This window comes from Hippocampus zosterae, chromosome 16 (genome assembly GCF_025434085.1).
Source record: "Hippocampus zosterae strain Florida chromosome 16, ASM2543408v3, whole genome shotgun sequence".
In the NCBI taxonomy this organism is placed as follows: domain Eukaryota; kingdom Metazoa; phylum Chordata; class Actinopteri; order Syngnathiformes; family Syngnathidae; genus Hippocampus; species Hippocampus zosterae.
In genome coordinates, this window is record NC_067466.1 from 18961059 (window position 1) to 18974909 (window position 13851).

The following is a 13851-nucleotide window of genomic DNA, read 5'->3' on the forward strand; positions in this document are numbered from 1 at the left end:
TTTCAGCCGCGGAACTTGTACGAGGACACGTGGAAGGACCGAGCGAAGTGTTCTTGAAGTTGGAAGCCACACGCGGTCGAGCTGTGCCAGAAGTGACGTCATCCGTCCGAAACTGCGACCTTCGGAGGACGCAGCGTGCGAACGGCGTGGACAAAAGGGCGCAGTTGACAAGTAAAAAGTGCCGAGAGCCGATGTGAGGGAGGAGAACTGCCGTCGCAAGAACCCGCTGCCCAAATATGGTCAACGCAAATCTCTCTTCACCAACTGATACAAGTGGCCAACTTGTCATCATTTATGAGTGTATTGTGTGTGTACGAATCCACTAAAGACCGCTTTTTGAAAAATTCTCTCAAAGTACATCTCTATTTTTAATGTTTCTGTATTTTTCATTTTGTAAGAGAGAGAGAGATTGACATTTTTGAAAACGTGAAATGATGTCTTTGGACCTCCTTCGATTGTGCAGCTGCATTCGTGTACATTTGTGGAAGGAAAATCAAGAAGATAAAAGCTGGATGGTGGGTGGACAGTGAAAGCCTTGTCGACACGAGCAAACGTCACGTTTGTTTCCGGCAACGCGCGCCACTGACACGGAAACATCAATTACGGGAGCAAATCGTTTAGGCGCGTGGCAAAATGGCGACCGTTGTTTTATGATCTTTTTTTTTTTTTTTTTTTTCCGAACGGCGCAAACACACCGTTTTTGAATGCTCGGAGACAGAAGTTTGCTGGCGTCAGACAAGGCCGAAGTAAGGCATAGATTATGTACAGGGCTAAGCTAAACCAGCGCGTTAGCGTCGAATATTCACACGGCAAACCCGAGAAACCAGGAGGAGTCCGAAACATGTCCGATTATGTACAAAAATACTTGATATGCAAACGTCCCTATGGGAAGATTGGAATAGAAAAAATAAAGAGGGATCTGGCGGTGGGTGAGACCGCGACACACCGTCTCGGGTTTTTTTTTTTTTCTCTCACCGCCGGCCAAAGCGCGCGTGTGCGGTGTCCGTGCGGAACAGGAACCAGGAGCAGGAGAGCTACACTTTGGACTCGCTCTCGGCGTTGGCGACGTCTCCGTTGCGCTCGGTCCGCGAGTCTCGGCGCTGGGCCTCGGGGGCCAGGCCCTGCTGGCTCAGCTTGCTGCCCATGGACCAGGTGAGAGGCAGGCGGGCGCGGCCGCTCATGTCGGCCAGCTGCCGGGCGCTGCAGGCGGGCGTGTTGGTCTCGTAGATGTCGTGGAAGCTGTTGTAGTCCACCTCGTAGAAGCCGTCCTCCAGCGTGAGCACGGGCGTGAAGCGGTAGCCCCACTTGATCTCGCTGCTCACGTACGAGCTGCGCGCCTGGCACGTCATGCCTGCGAACAGCGGCAAGGGTTGGCGGCGACCGCGCGCGACGTCCGTCCCGTCCGTCTATCGCCGTCCGTGTCGCGGACCCCGCCCCCCAGGGACGCCCCGACTTACCCGTGGCCTCGACCATGCCCTCCAAAATGACAACAATCTCCAGCTCCTCCTTGGCCAGGTGGTCCGGGGAGATCTCCCAAAAGGGACTGTTCCGGTTGATCTCGTGGCAGATGATGAGCGGCGAGACGAGGAAGAGCCGGTCGTCGCCCGTGTTGTAGCCCACGTTGATGTCCGTCTGGTTGAGGGCGATGAACTCGCCCTCCTTGGTCTGCTTGGACTTGATCAGCTTGGCCCGGATGGAGGCCTCCACGATGTGCGAGTTGCGCAGGTCGCCCACCCGGAACATCAGGCACAGGCGGCCGTCTCTCATGGAGACGACGGCGTTGGTGGAAAACACCAGCGTCTCGGCGCGCTTCTTGGGTTGCGAGATCTTGACGAACATGCAGCCCACCATGAAGGCGTTGACGATGGAGCCCAGCACCGACTGAATCAGGAGCAGGAGGATCCCCTCGGGGCACTTGTCCGTAATGACCCGGTAGCCGTAGCCGATGGTGGTTTCCGTCTCGATGGAGAACAGGAAGGCCGACACGAAGCCGTTGAGATTGTTGACGCAGGGAGTCCAGAGGTTGTCGGCGAGGTGGTCCAGGTCGCCGCGCAGGTACGCGATGAGCCACCACATGAAGCCGAAGAAGAGCCACGTCACCGTGTAGACCAGCACGAAGATGAAGATGTTGAAGTGCCACTTGAGGTCCACCAGGGTGGTGAAGATGTCCGTCAGGTAGCGGTAGGTCTCCCGCACGTTGCCGTGGCGGACGTTGCACTTGCCGTCTTTCTGCACGTAGCGCTGGACCTTGCGGCCGCGCTCCGCCGCCGCCGGCGGCTCTTTGGGCGGATCCTTGCCGCCCGCCTTGTGGAACTCGGAGCTTTTGCCGAGGGCCGGGCTCTCCACGTCCTGCTCCATGAGGATTCCCGGACGGATTCAAGGCTGCGAAGAGACGCAAACGCCGTCGGTGGCAAAAAAAAAAAAAAAAAACCTTCCCGTACCCGGCGACATTTTTCTCCACGTTACGGCGACTACGCTGGCACGTTGACTTGCACGTTGCGTATTTGCGGGTCGGCAGCCGACGACTGACTGGGATGCTGAAAAATTTGCCTATTTTGATGCGACTTTTTGGAAGGAATCGGTGATTTTTGGAGTTCACCGTATATATCACATCTTTTTTTTTTTTTTTTTAATTCCATTAAGTTGTTCTGGCCCCACCACACACAAAAAAAATAACAGGAAATTATTTTTGTTTTTTTTAAATAAATTTTTTCTTTGTCTACTGAGTGACTTCAGCAAAACTTTATTTTGGTTTAAAAAAAAAAAAGAAATTTAATAAACAAATGATATACTATTTTTGTTGTACCAAGATATCAAACAGGTATTTACACGATTGAAATTTAAAAGTCATTTTTACGCAAGTAAGGATCTGTACTTATACTCAAAAGAGACTGCAAAAACTTTTGCCACCTCTGTAGGATCTGTCGGAAAACTGAATTTGCACCCCTGACTTGACTGTGATATTTTTCTTACCCCCCCCCCCCCATCCGCCATGAGCCTTTCGACCCCATCGTCGGATTTACCGGCAGAACAAACGAGCGCGTTGAAGCCGTCGCGCACTCCATTCGCAAGGGAATATTTGGAGCTTGAGCAGCGCCGGTATCCATGGCAACGCGCGGCTCTGTCTATCAAGTGCTCACAATATAGCGGGAATGTTCTGGAACAGGCCGCAGCATTGGATAACATGGGTCTCGTTATTTTCAATCGGGGTGGGGTAGGGTGGGGGGGAGGCGAATTCGGAGCATTGGATGGTCCATTTTGGCAATCGTTTACATTTTTTTTGAGTCGTCTACTCTTAAAGGAGAGCAAATATTAGCAGTGAAGCAACAAGGTAGTCCAAAGAGACTCCTTAAGAGCCACATACCGTAAAGCCAAGCATACCGAATGGTAAAATTGGCATCCGAGTGAAAAGTACAAGTTCAAATCAAGATTCATTTGCTTTTTCAGCCTTAAAAAAGAAAAATGGCAAATAACTTGAATGAAGGTGAACAGGGCACAATAAAGCGAGCGCGTTTTTCCTTCAAATGTTTTCTTCTTCTTAATTCAGACGCGTAAACGAGATCTTCCCAAAAGCGAGCTAACTAGGAAAAGCTTTTTGGCCAAATAAATCACATCCTCTGGATCGTGGTCTGACAAGGAGCTAACGGCAATTAGCACGCTGTCGCTCGATAAAGGCTAACTGGTAGCGGCGAACGCTAAAGCAAACCACAAGATGTCTCATAACTCGTCAATACGTCAATATTGGATTAAATCCAATGAATCTAAATCTAAATCCAACGGATTTAGATTCGTCAGGCTGAGTGAAATCCGTTCTCGCCACTGCTATGATGTTAGCCGTAGCAGCTTTAGAAGAAGATCAGCATAGTTTTCGATGGGAAAAGGTACGAGAGAGTTAGCACAGCATTGCTCACGTTAGCGTCCATTTTTGCCGCTTGTCTTCGGCGCCATTTCTATAAATTGACGGCCGGCCATCACAACGGGGTGTCATTTTGTGGCGTCATTAAAAAAAAAAAAAATCCTAAAGCCCGACGGAGCATCTGGCGGCCGTTGCTTGGCAACCATTGTTTGGGGAATGGGCTTGAGCAAACAGAAAATGGGATTGTTTAAGCAGGTGCGCGCCACAATGGCCGACGCAGGCTCATCCTAACGTCAATGTTTCTTCCTGGATCGCTTTTTCAAATGAAATGAGAGATCGGAGGGCCTGGTCCGCCATGCGAACGGGAGCCATATGGCGCCGGCGTGACATGACAGTAACATATGACGATTCGGAATGATCTCCATCGAACTCCGCGCCGCAGATATTTCCAAAATGTAGCGACGACCTGTCTAAAATTGTTCAACGGCTGGCGAATCAACAAAAACATTGCGCGTCCTCCTTTTGGATCTCGCCGGCGCGACCTCTGACCTTTTGCGTGACCTCTGACCTTTTGCGTGACCTCTGTTGGCTATTTTTACAAAGGCGCCATCCCTTTTTACGCCGTTGTTCAATTTCAGTTTCGAGGCACGGGACTCTTAACCGTTTCCAGATCCCCCCCCCCCGCCCAATGACCCGTCCTCAACCCCACGGGTGCTTTCCGCAGGTAAGCGCACGCGAGCTCCTTCTTGAACACCTTCTCATCCCTTTTCATTTGCGTGTCTCTTTAAAACACGCTTGTCAACAATGGAGCTCGCGTTACAAAACGGGCGAAACTATTCAGAGGCGGCAAGTCGGGGGCGGGGGGGGGGGGGGGGTCTTGTACAGGAAGAGGCTGTTGTCATGGAGATGGAGGCGACCCGCTCTATGACTGCTCAGACGACGAACGCTCCGAGGTCCGCTGAATATTTGCGCCGTGCGTAGAAAGCGGGCACACGCAGGCCGCGGCGGGCCTGCCCTGCACAGCCGGCAACATTTGCCTTCACCCCCCCCCCCCTCCAGCCCCCCTCTCCCCGCCTGCCTGCCACCATCCCTCCTAACTAACGTCGGTAGCATTAATAGCATCCTCGTCTTGTTACGCAACCCCCCCCTTCCCTTCCTAGCGTCCATCCGTACCCTTTCCGCACCCCCACGCGACAAGGCGTTCTCATCGGACGAATGGCTTCCAAGATGCTCACCTGCAGCAAACGGGCGGCCCGGATGCTTCCCATTCGCTTCCTTTCCCGGACCGGCGGCGAGCTTGTGAGCGGACGGCTTAGAAGCGGCCTTTTTCCTCTGCCTCCATCCTTCCTGCTTGCTGCCGCTGCGAAGAAGAAGAAGAAGCTAGCTGGTTGGCCCGCCAGCCTCCTCCCACCGCCCTCCTCCTCCTCCTCCCCCTTCTCCTTCTCCTCCTCCTCCAGCAGCAGGACCGGCGACCGTGGCCCTCCTCCCGGGTGGGCGACAGACACTCTGAACGTCAGGGGAGAGGGAAAGGCAAAGAATAGCGGGCAAAGGTAAATGCGAGGAAAGTGAGAGATGTGCGTGGCGCTTTAAAAAAAATAAAAATTAAAAAAAAACAGGCCTACCCCTTCTACTTTTGCCACCTGTTTGTCAGAAACTTGCTTGTGGCAAAAGAAAAAAAATAATAATAAATTGGGAAGTGGAAGGAAATTGAAAACATTTGAAGCAATATAAATCTGAAAAGATTGGTCTCCATTTGTATTCGGTCTAAATCCGAATAATTTTTTTTTTTTTTTTTTTTCAGTCCAATGCCGATTCTGAATCTGATTCTAAAATTCCCACAAGTGAATAATAGGCAGATTAATTAGAAAAAAATACATAATGAATAAAACACTTTTTGTTTTTCTGTGTCCCTTCGTGCTTACGACGATAAAAATTAGAAACCAAACTGCTTTGACTGCTTTACAATGCTGTCTTATTGTATTGGTTTCAAATTTACAGCAAAGAGAAATCGGGTTAAGATTTTTTTCTTTTTTTGGGGGGGGGGTATTATTTTTTTCCTGTGTTGTAATGTGTTAATCCGTAATAAATAAATAAATATTACAAGGGGGGGAAAAAATGGCAGATTTTTATCGGTTATAATATAGCTAACATTAGCCGATTCGACTGGTCAGCCGATGATTTGGTCCAAATTGGCCTGTTCCACAGCAGTTTGTTCAAGAACGCAGAAGTGAGCAGGTACTATTTTACTGGTAAAAAGTGAAAAAAAAATTGGGGGATGGGGTGGGGGGTTCTTTTGGAGGAGGGCGTGTGTCTGAAACGGATTCCTGGCATTTCCATTCATTTCAAAAGAAAATTTGCGGTGTGCAAATAAAAAGACGGCCATTTTAAGCACAAGGGATTTTTATATTTTATACATATATATATTTATAGATTTACTTCAATTAGTGTCCGTCATAAAATAGTACAATAAATACAAAGCAAAAAAACAAAACGACAGCTTCCTAGAAGCCAACAGATTTTTTTTTTTCTGATGATCCATGATGGAAACAACACAACGTAGTGCTACGAAGACAACCAAAACTAAAGTGGGACGTCTATAGCGTCTAAGCAGTGAGCTACAAAAGATACACTTTGTCGGCTACAATCGCAAGGTGCTCAGACTTCATCAGGTACAAGGACACCGGGGGGGTCCCGTTAGCTTAGCGTCAAGTGCTACGTTCCAACATTTGCTTGTACTTTATGAAACGTGAGGGGAGTGTGTGTGGGGGGGTGGAATGGCGAGCGGAATGCTTGAAATAATTTCGATGGCGGAAATTGCAATAGCAGGGATGGGCACAGCAATCACGACATTCACGATTCATTGAGTCTGCAATGGATCAAGGCGAGTTTGCCGTCGAAAGCGGGCCGGACTGCCGTGTTGATATATCCAAGCGGGAAACGGCGCGGAAACAGGAGTTCAGCACATTCACACTCCCCGCTGGGGGGAAAACGTGTATAATGCAACAAGGAATCCAGAAAACAATGTCGTCATATGACCGTCCCACGCGGAACGAACAAGTAGGGACCTTCTTGGGGGACGGCGCTGAGACGCCAACTAAAAAATGATTCAAGAAAATCAAAATTCCCTTCAGGCTCAAGGCTAATGTTGTCTTTTTACAGGGAGGAATAATAATTTTCCCCCCAAATTATACTTCCAAATGGAAATATAGCAGATTGTTTTTGTCAATCTCACCGAAATGGGCGCGTTTCGATCGGGTGGCGCGCTCCCCTGCTCGTTTCCTGGACCGCAGGGCCAACGCGGAGTACGGCTTGGATGGCGAGGGAGCAGAAATGCTAAGGTCGTGTGTGACCCGTGACCTTTGGGGCTTTCAGCCATGTTAAAGGAGGGACTCTTTGGAGTCCCATCGGCCGGCGGTAAAACGCGAGCGTGCCTTGAGCGGAAAGGACGCGAGGGCTTCCAAAAGGGGCCCGGAAACGGGGAGGGGGGGGCGGTTTGGGGGGGGCCCGCCTTTCACCACCAGGTGATCTTGAACTCGTAGATGGGCCTCTTGCAGTAGTAGTGGTTGATGAGGTGCTTGTCACACACGCCGATGCACTGCTGCTCGGCGGCGATGCCGCGGTGCGCCAGGTCGCCCACGATGCAGTGCAGCAGGTCGTAGACGTCGGCCACCGCCTCCCAGGGCCCGAAGGAGACGTCCACGTCGCAGTGGTGCTCAAAGAGCTTGGCCTCGCCCTCGGCGCGCTCCGAGCGCAGCGAGTTGAAGAGCGGCCGCTCGTACGGCGTGATGGGCATCTCCTCCTTGTAGACGCACACCTTCAGCTTGGCGAAGCGCGCCTTCTTCTGCGTGGCGCGCAGCTTGGCGATCTCCACGATGCGCTCCAGATTGTCTGCCGGAGCACACACGGCGCTCCTTCGACTCAATTGCTTTTGGGGGACAAAAGTAGTCGCGTCACGGGCGGGCCTCCGTGCTTACCTTTGTAGTAGGGCAGCAGGTCAAGAAAGGCCTGCCGCACTTTCTCTCCGGTGAGCGGCTGCGTGTCCTCCAGGAGCTCCAGCAGGGTTGGGATGGAGTAGTACTGCGCCTCGCGGTGCACCGCCCTGACGCGCTCGCGCTGGGGCAGCTCGCCCTCACGCAGGAAGTTCAGGATGTCCCTTCGCGGACAACGCGAAGCGTTGAAATGCGACGCGCACAATCGCGTCGGCGCAACTCACCCAAAGTAGGCGCCGTCGCGGTCGATGAAGAAGCGTCCGTCTGCGTCGCGCGGGATGTGGTGGCGCCCGCTGAACATGGCGGCCAGCATGGTGTCGTCGTAGCGGCGCAGCGTGGACAGCCGGGTGGTGAAGAGGGAGCCCCCCACGTTCAGAGAGATCACCTCGGGAAACTTGACATTTGTCCAATATTAAACTCGTCTGGCTTTGTAGTGTGCAGTACGTTTATGGTTTGAATGAGGAATATAGGCAATTCGAACCTATTTTTATGTCCATTAACCTTGTTATGTGTTAATGTTCCGAGCAAGGCACTTTATATTAAATATATATATATTATATATTATTTTATATTAAATTAAACCTGACAGAGGGATTATTCTGCCGTGTTTAGGTCTGGATTCAGGATGAAGTGCATAGCTCGCCACGTGACCCAACCTTGGCCAATCACAACGCAGCGGTTCACCAAACAATCCAAGTTTGGCGCTTGGTTATGACGTCACGTGTTATCCCTATTCAGGGCTGCTTGCAATTAAATGAAAACAAACTGTTTTGGGTCAATGTCGGACCTTCGGCCTACCTCCTGCTCCTGTCTGGCGTCCAGCGGGTAGCGAGACGGCTTGCCCCGGCAGACGTTCGCCGCTGCCGTCGCCGCCACGGCTGGGGAGGCCGGCTTCCGCGAGTCATCGTCGGCCATGGCATCGCTGGCTTTCTCGGCGTCACCCACGGTCGAGAAGACCACCATGACTTTGGGCAGCGGCAGGGTGCGCCGCTCCTGGATGAACCGTCTCACCCGAGTCGTCGCCGCCGGTAGCAGGGGGCTTCGGGACGGAGACTCTCGCTCTCCGCCGCCGACACCCGAGCCGTTGGAGCTGCTCGCGCCATTCTGTTGCATGCGCGCGGAAAACCGCTGCCGAGCATCAACAAAACGGCGAGCGATGACAAGTCAGCCAAGAGGCTTCACTAACACTCCGCTCCTTCATACGGTGCCCAATCGATATCTTTCCACAACCGGGTCCCGTTTATTTCAAGATATGTTAAGGCGCCGCTAGCTTGACAGGGGGGCGTGTATCCTTCGAACTGTTTTCGCTCCTACCTACTACGACGTTGGCTAAGAGCCTACGTCATGACGTCGAGAGCGTGGGAGAGTCGACGCAGAGATTCCTGGAATTATTATTATTTTATTTTTTTGGAATGCGTTTAAAGTACCACACCGGGTCGTGGTGTCTGTATTTTGACTCCAACGCTCAACAATATGCGAAAGTCTTTTGGGGAAAATTGTTGCTAACTCGAAAACGAGCCTGTTGTGTGACGTCATGACGTCACGTCGCGGGTACGACCAGCTAATCCGTTTTTTAAAAAATACAGTACAGTACAGTTCTGCCTTATTTTCACACCAAAACAAGCGTCGCGACAATCGCTTTTAATAAAATGCTGATTCAACTGCCAAGGAAACAACAGCTACATAATGACAACGATAAACAGAACAACCATTATTATGCGAATTAAAATGTTTGGCTGAATGTATAAAAAACAAAATACAATTTCATCTAAATGGGCTAACTAGCCTGCAAATTATCGCGTCGAAAGAGGATGAGTTACAACTCAGACATTTCCAGAATAAATGTATAACAATTAATTTAAACTACTCCGGCAACTTAAGAATGGCTTTTTTACTGTTACAACTTTTGGAAAAAATGTCAACGTACTCAAGTGAAAATCTCGGTACCTTGCCAAAATATACTAGCTAGTAGTAGAGGATGGCATGACCTCAATTACAAATTGTATGAATAAATTCGGCGTATAACTATTTTTGATTGACAGGCAGGTTTGTTTCCAGTGATGTACAATTGCGCTGCTGTTTCAATGCGAATTCAACCGAGGGTTATTTTCAAGGAGGGCTTGCCAAAAATGAGAGTCAGCATCTCCAAAAAAAGGTCACGGTATAAACCTGACACACAATATTCACAGCACTTCACTTGCTCTGCTATTTTGCCCAATGTGGGGCCTTACACAGTGTGTCCATCTCCAAATCATCTCCGATTAACTGAATTTACCACAAAAAAAATTTAACCAAGTATCAATCAGCCACCTTTCAGTCAAGTTCAATTCATGGGCACTGAAAACCACAAATTGGTGTGTTGGTGTGTTGACATTTTGACTTTCAATCATGATTTGACATGTCTTGCGTGCCCACCTGAAATTGCAAACACTTTATAGGTCGCTGTGAGGTCTCTCGTGTGTCTTGAGGGTGTGACGGATGTGGCGAATTGTTGTTGAAAGGAAGCCAACGCGCACGCTTCACCGCTCATGTTGACTCCAGCCGACGCAGGAAGCAGCCGGACCTCGCAAGGTAACGCGGCGGCGACGCGCTTGCCAATGCTGTTGTCATCATTTGGATTTGGGTGAGTTGAGGAAGGATTTTAGATCGCTTTTTTTGTGCCTTGGATTGTATCGCAGCGTGGACGTGTCTTTGGCTTTTAACCTTTGAAGCAAAAACATCATGTGATGAGAACAAGAAGACACAAAAATACTTATGGAAATTAAAAAGCGCCATTGTGCTTCACTTCCATTTCCTGTTACAGCAGTACAAATTATAAATCAAACGGAAACAAATGGAAGGATCTTTTTGCTCGATAGAGAAACGGAATATCGGGCGAACAAAAATCGGGCATGGTTGGGCTGTTGGAAAAATATTTGAATTCTTAATTGTTCTCAAGAAACGCCAATGAATGTTCAAAAGCCAGCATTGGATCCCAATATGATCACTTTACATGGCGCACCTCAGGGATCTGGCCAGGCTCCTTGCTTTTCCATATCCTGTGCTCCAAATTAGGATATTCCCACCTAAATGTCTTCAAATGAACAAAACTGACATTGCCGGAGAGGTTTTATCTGATGAACGTTACCAAACTCATTTGTGAGAATTGTCAACAAACGTTTTGGTTTTTAATCATGAATTTTAAATGAATATCATCGTTTGAAATAGAAAAAAAAAGCCACATCATGTTTTAATTATGGCGATACTCTGGTTTTTATTTTAGCCAGTTTTCTTGGCTTTTGTCATGTACTATATTAATTGTATTGATTTATTGCCTATTACACAAACAAGGCAGTTTAAACATCAATAGCTATTTCACATCGCTCTCAAACGCAACAGAAATTGTTAATAATCCAGAACAAGAATGCGCTTTTCAGATGTGCGCCCGCAAACTCTAGTCGCTTTGACCAACCACTTCCTGGAGCTGCAGATGTGTGACTTTATCAGGAGGAAAAAAAAACGACAACCCAATTGCAGATGCCGTTTTTGATGTGTTCTAAGTTTGAACAAGTGCTGCTTTCAGATATGCTGGGAAATTCCATCGTGCAGTGTGCGATTGCGACGACCGCGTCGCTGGCCTCGCTCAGTTTGCTGAGCCTTCTGTGTCTGAGATGCAAGAGGAAGCCGAGTAAGTTCCCCGAAGTGGATTTTGTTTTGGTGGCATCAGGATTCCAAGAACATTCATTTCAATTCCATCATCAGTGCGTCAAACCGGTTTGACCGATATCGTCTTCGACGAATGACAATTCCACATTTTTGAACGGCATTTAGGATCAGTGGCGTGCCACAAGGATCATTGCCGGGGCCCCACACGGTTTTCCAGATCGGTCTCGGCGAAATGCGAAAACGAGAACTAAAATCAACTGCGCTCAATTCCATTTTACGAAATGGGACAACGTAGAGATAGTTAGGCTGCTTTTACATGAAATTTGTGCGTCCTTCTTCATTAGATTTCAAAAATTAATAATTCATTAATATTTAATTTCAAATTGTATTTCTCTTTTTCTTCTGATGGACTTAAAACAAATTAGAGTTGGGCTAATTTTCCTTAAAAAAAACATTTTTTTGGTCATTATTTATTTACTTTTTGTCAACAAATGGCACTCAAGCCCTTTTTTAATCGATTTATTTTTCCCACAGAGACCATACACGAAGAAGCTCAAATATACAACCCGCACACGTTGTGAGTATCATCTTTTGTGACATGCTAAAAATCGTATGCCGCATTTAGACTATGACATTTTTTTTTTTTTTTTTTGGTTTGACATTTTTGACAGCCAGCGTGGGGGAAGCAGATTTGCTGTCACGCGATCCAAAACGGGTAAATAAATCCTCCCGCAGCTAGCATGTAGAAAATGCATAACAATTGTTGGGTCAATTGACACATTTTCATTTATTTTTGGCACATTCTAACAATTTGTCGTTTTATTCCTCAGTCATGAAAGCCAATCAAATGACCCTTTCCTCAAAGTAGGCCTTTTTTTTCTCCATTCAATCGCAAAAAACAAACAAAAAAACTGCGAGCTCTGCCTTAACAGTTGTCATTTGTATTTTCTAGTGAGGGCGCATGTCCAGGTCAGTTTTGTACAATTTCTGACTATTCAATGTACACTTTGCAAGACGTCCACGGTCGCCAACGTATCAACTGATGCAATCTTTACGCTCGCAGCTCTATACGCGATAGCGGGGTCACCGCCCAAGATTTGGGAACATATTTATGTGTAAGTATTGATTTCTCATCGACAAAATTGACCATTCCTCCTCAAATAGTGCCATCGGTTCATTAAAAAAAAATAAATGTTAACATAAGCATCTGTATTGATTTCATGGATCCAAAGGTTTTGTCTTTGCAGCGATCCGCTCCCCACCACGGTGTATGAAAACGAGCAGATGGCTTCGAGGATCGGAGGTGGGTGATCAAAAAAAAACGAGAGAAATCAATTTGAGCCGGCGTAGGCTAAAACGATCTCGCCTTCAGATGCCGATCCCACCGAGCCTCACTACGTAAACGTGGCCGACGCGGCGCCGACAGACGACGGTAAGGAGACGCGGCTTTGGTTTTGAGGCGAGCCGGATCACAAGCCGGCGGGTCTCGCGCTTAACGAAACGCGCCGTGTCGCCTCACCGCACAGACGCCGACGACTATGAAAATTCAGATTTCCTGGTGCAAAAGGCCTGCGGGCTGGAGAACGGTAAGCAGAGAATTTGCCGAAGGCGGCGCGGGCGCGCGTTGATTTTCAAGTGCCCCCACCCCCCGTTTCTTTCGGAGTAGATTTGTTGTACGAGAACCAACAAGAAGCGGAAGGGGACACGCCCCCTTTCCTATCGGGTCGAGGTCGCCGCCAGGTGTCTGTCGTGAGAGGTCATCACCCGTGACACCGCAAAGGATCAGATTTCACCTCGTGGGGCTGAAAATTATTTATTGACGACAAATCATGCAGCTTTGTTCATCAAACGAGTCTTTACGTTCTATTTAATTCATTGTCATGACTATGTTTTGTTTTTTTTATAAGTTACAGTATTCTAGCACACCAAATAAAAATATTATGAACGTTTGTTTCTTTTTTTGGGGGGGGGCAGGCTGGAACAAATTAAGCCATTTTCAAACCTACCAGGTGATTTTATTATTTTGTTTTAAATACATAAAGACGAACTTGGTATTGCATGCCTGGATTCTTCAAAAAATTGAAAAAATATTAACCCCACCCCCAAAAAACTGATTTTTCTCCCATGTAAATTTCATTCATTGTCTTTTTTTTTTTTTTTTTAAATTGTGTGAGGAATAGTTTATCAGAACTTTAGTTTGCCAATAACAGGATAGTCCCCCGTCACCCCCCAAAAAAGTATACTAAAAGTACAACATATCGGAAAACAGTCTAAATGTTTTTCTGTACTTCATCTCCACCCCCACAAAAAAAAATTGAGGTTGCCATTGTGCAAGCTGCGAAGGAACACAAGAGTAGCGCA

The 13851-nt window shown here is 48.2% G+C and overlaps 3 protein-coding genes across 7 annotated transcripts; 1 reads left to right on the forward strand and 2 right to left on the reverse strand.

Moving 5' to 3' along the window:
• Positions 1-341: 341 nt before the first annotated feature.
• On the reverse strand, positions 342-5255 carry LOC127588002 (G protein-activated inward rectifier potassium channel 2-like). Its single transcript, XM_052046487.1, has 3 exons — positions 5092-5255; positions 1458-2382; positions 342-1351 (listed from the first exon to the last, which is right to left on the reverse strand). The coding sequence occupies exons 2-3, from the start codon at positions 2356-2358 to the stop codon at positions 1035-1037; spliced, it is 1218 nt and encodes a 405-aa protein (XP_051902447.1). The 5' UTR covers positions 2359-2382; positions 5092-5255; the 3' UTR covers positions 342-1034.
• Positions 5256-6312: 1057 nt separating this feature from the next.
• Positions 6313-8958, reverse strand: kctd7 (potassium channel tetramerization domain containing 7). The gene is made up of 4 exons (XM_052046494.1): positions 8644-8958; positions 8070-8239; positions 7831-8009; positions 6313-7744 (listed from the first exon to the last, which is right to left on the reverse strand). The coding sequence occupies exons 1-4, from the start codon at positions 8956-8958 to the stop codon at positions 7368-7370; spliced, it is 1041 nt and encodes a 346-aa protein (XP_051902454.1). The 3' UTR covers positions 6313-7367.
• Positions 8959-9261: 303 nt separating this feature from the next.
• On the forward strand, positions 9262-13440 carry LOC127588022 (uncharacterized). 5 transcript variants are annotated; one of them, XM_052046512.1, is made up of 12 exons: positions 9262-9396; positions 10284-10468; positions 11408-11512; positions 12025-12067; positions 12166-12205; positions 12321-12354; positions 12443-12459; positions 12554-12605; positions 12738-12793; positions 12863-12922; positions 13017-13076; positions 13157-13440. In XM_052046512.1, exons 2-12 carry the CDS (start codon positions 10374-10376, stop codon positions 13258-13260), a joined length of 666 nt encoding a protein of 221 aa, XP_051902472.1. In that variant the 5' UTR covers positions 9262-9396; positions 10284-10373; the 3' UTR covers positions 13261-13440. The 5 variants fall into 5 exon arrangements, with proteins under 5 accessions (XP_051902472.1, XP_051902475.1, XP_051902471.1 ...); XM_052046515.1 differs by lacking the exon at positions 9262-9396 and having other exon boundaries at positions 9710-10468; positions 12162-12205; XM_052046511.1 differs by lacking the exon at positions 9262-9396 and having other exon boundaries at positions 9710-10468.
• The last annotated feature ends 411 nt before the right edge of the window (positions 13441-13851 follow it).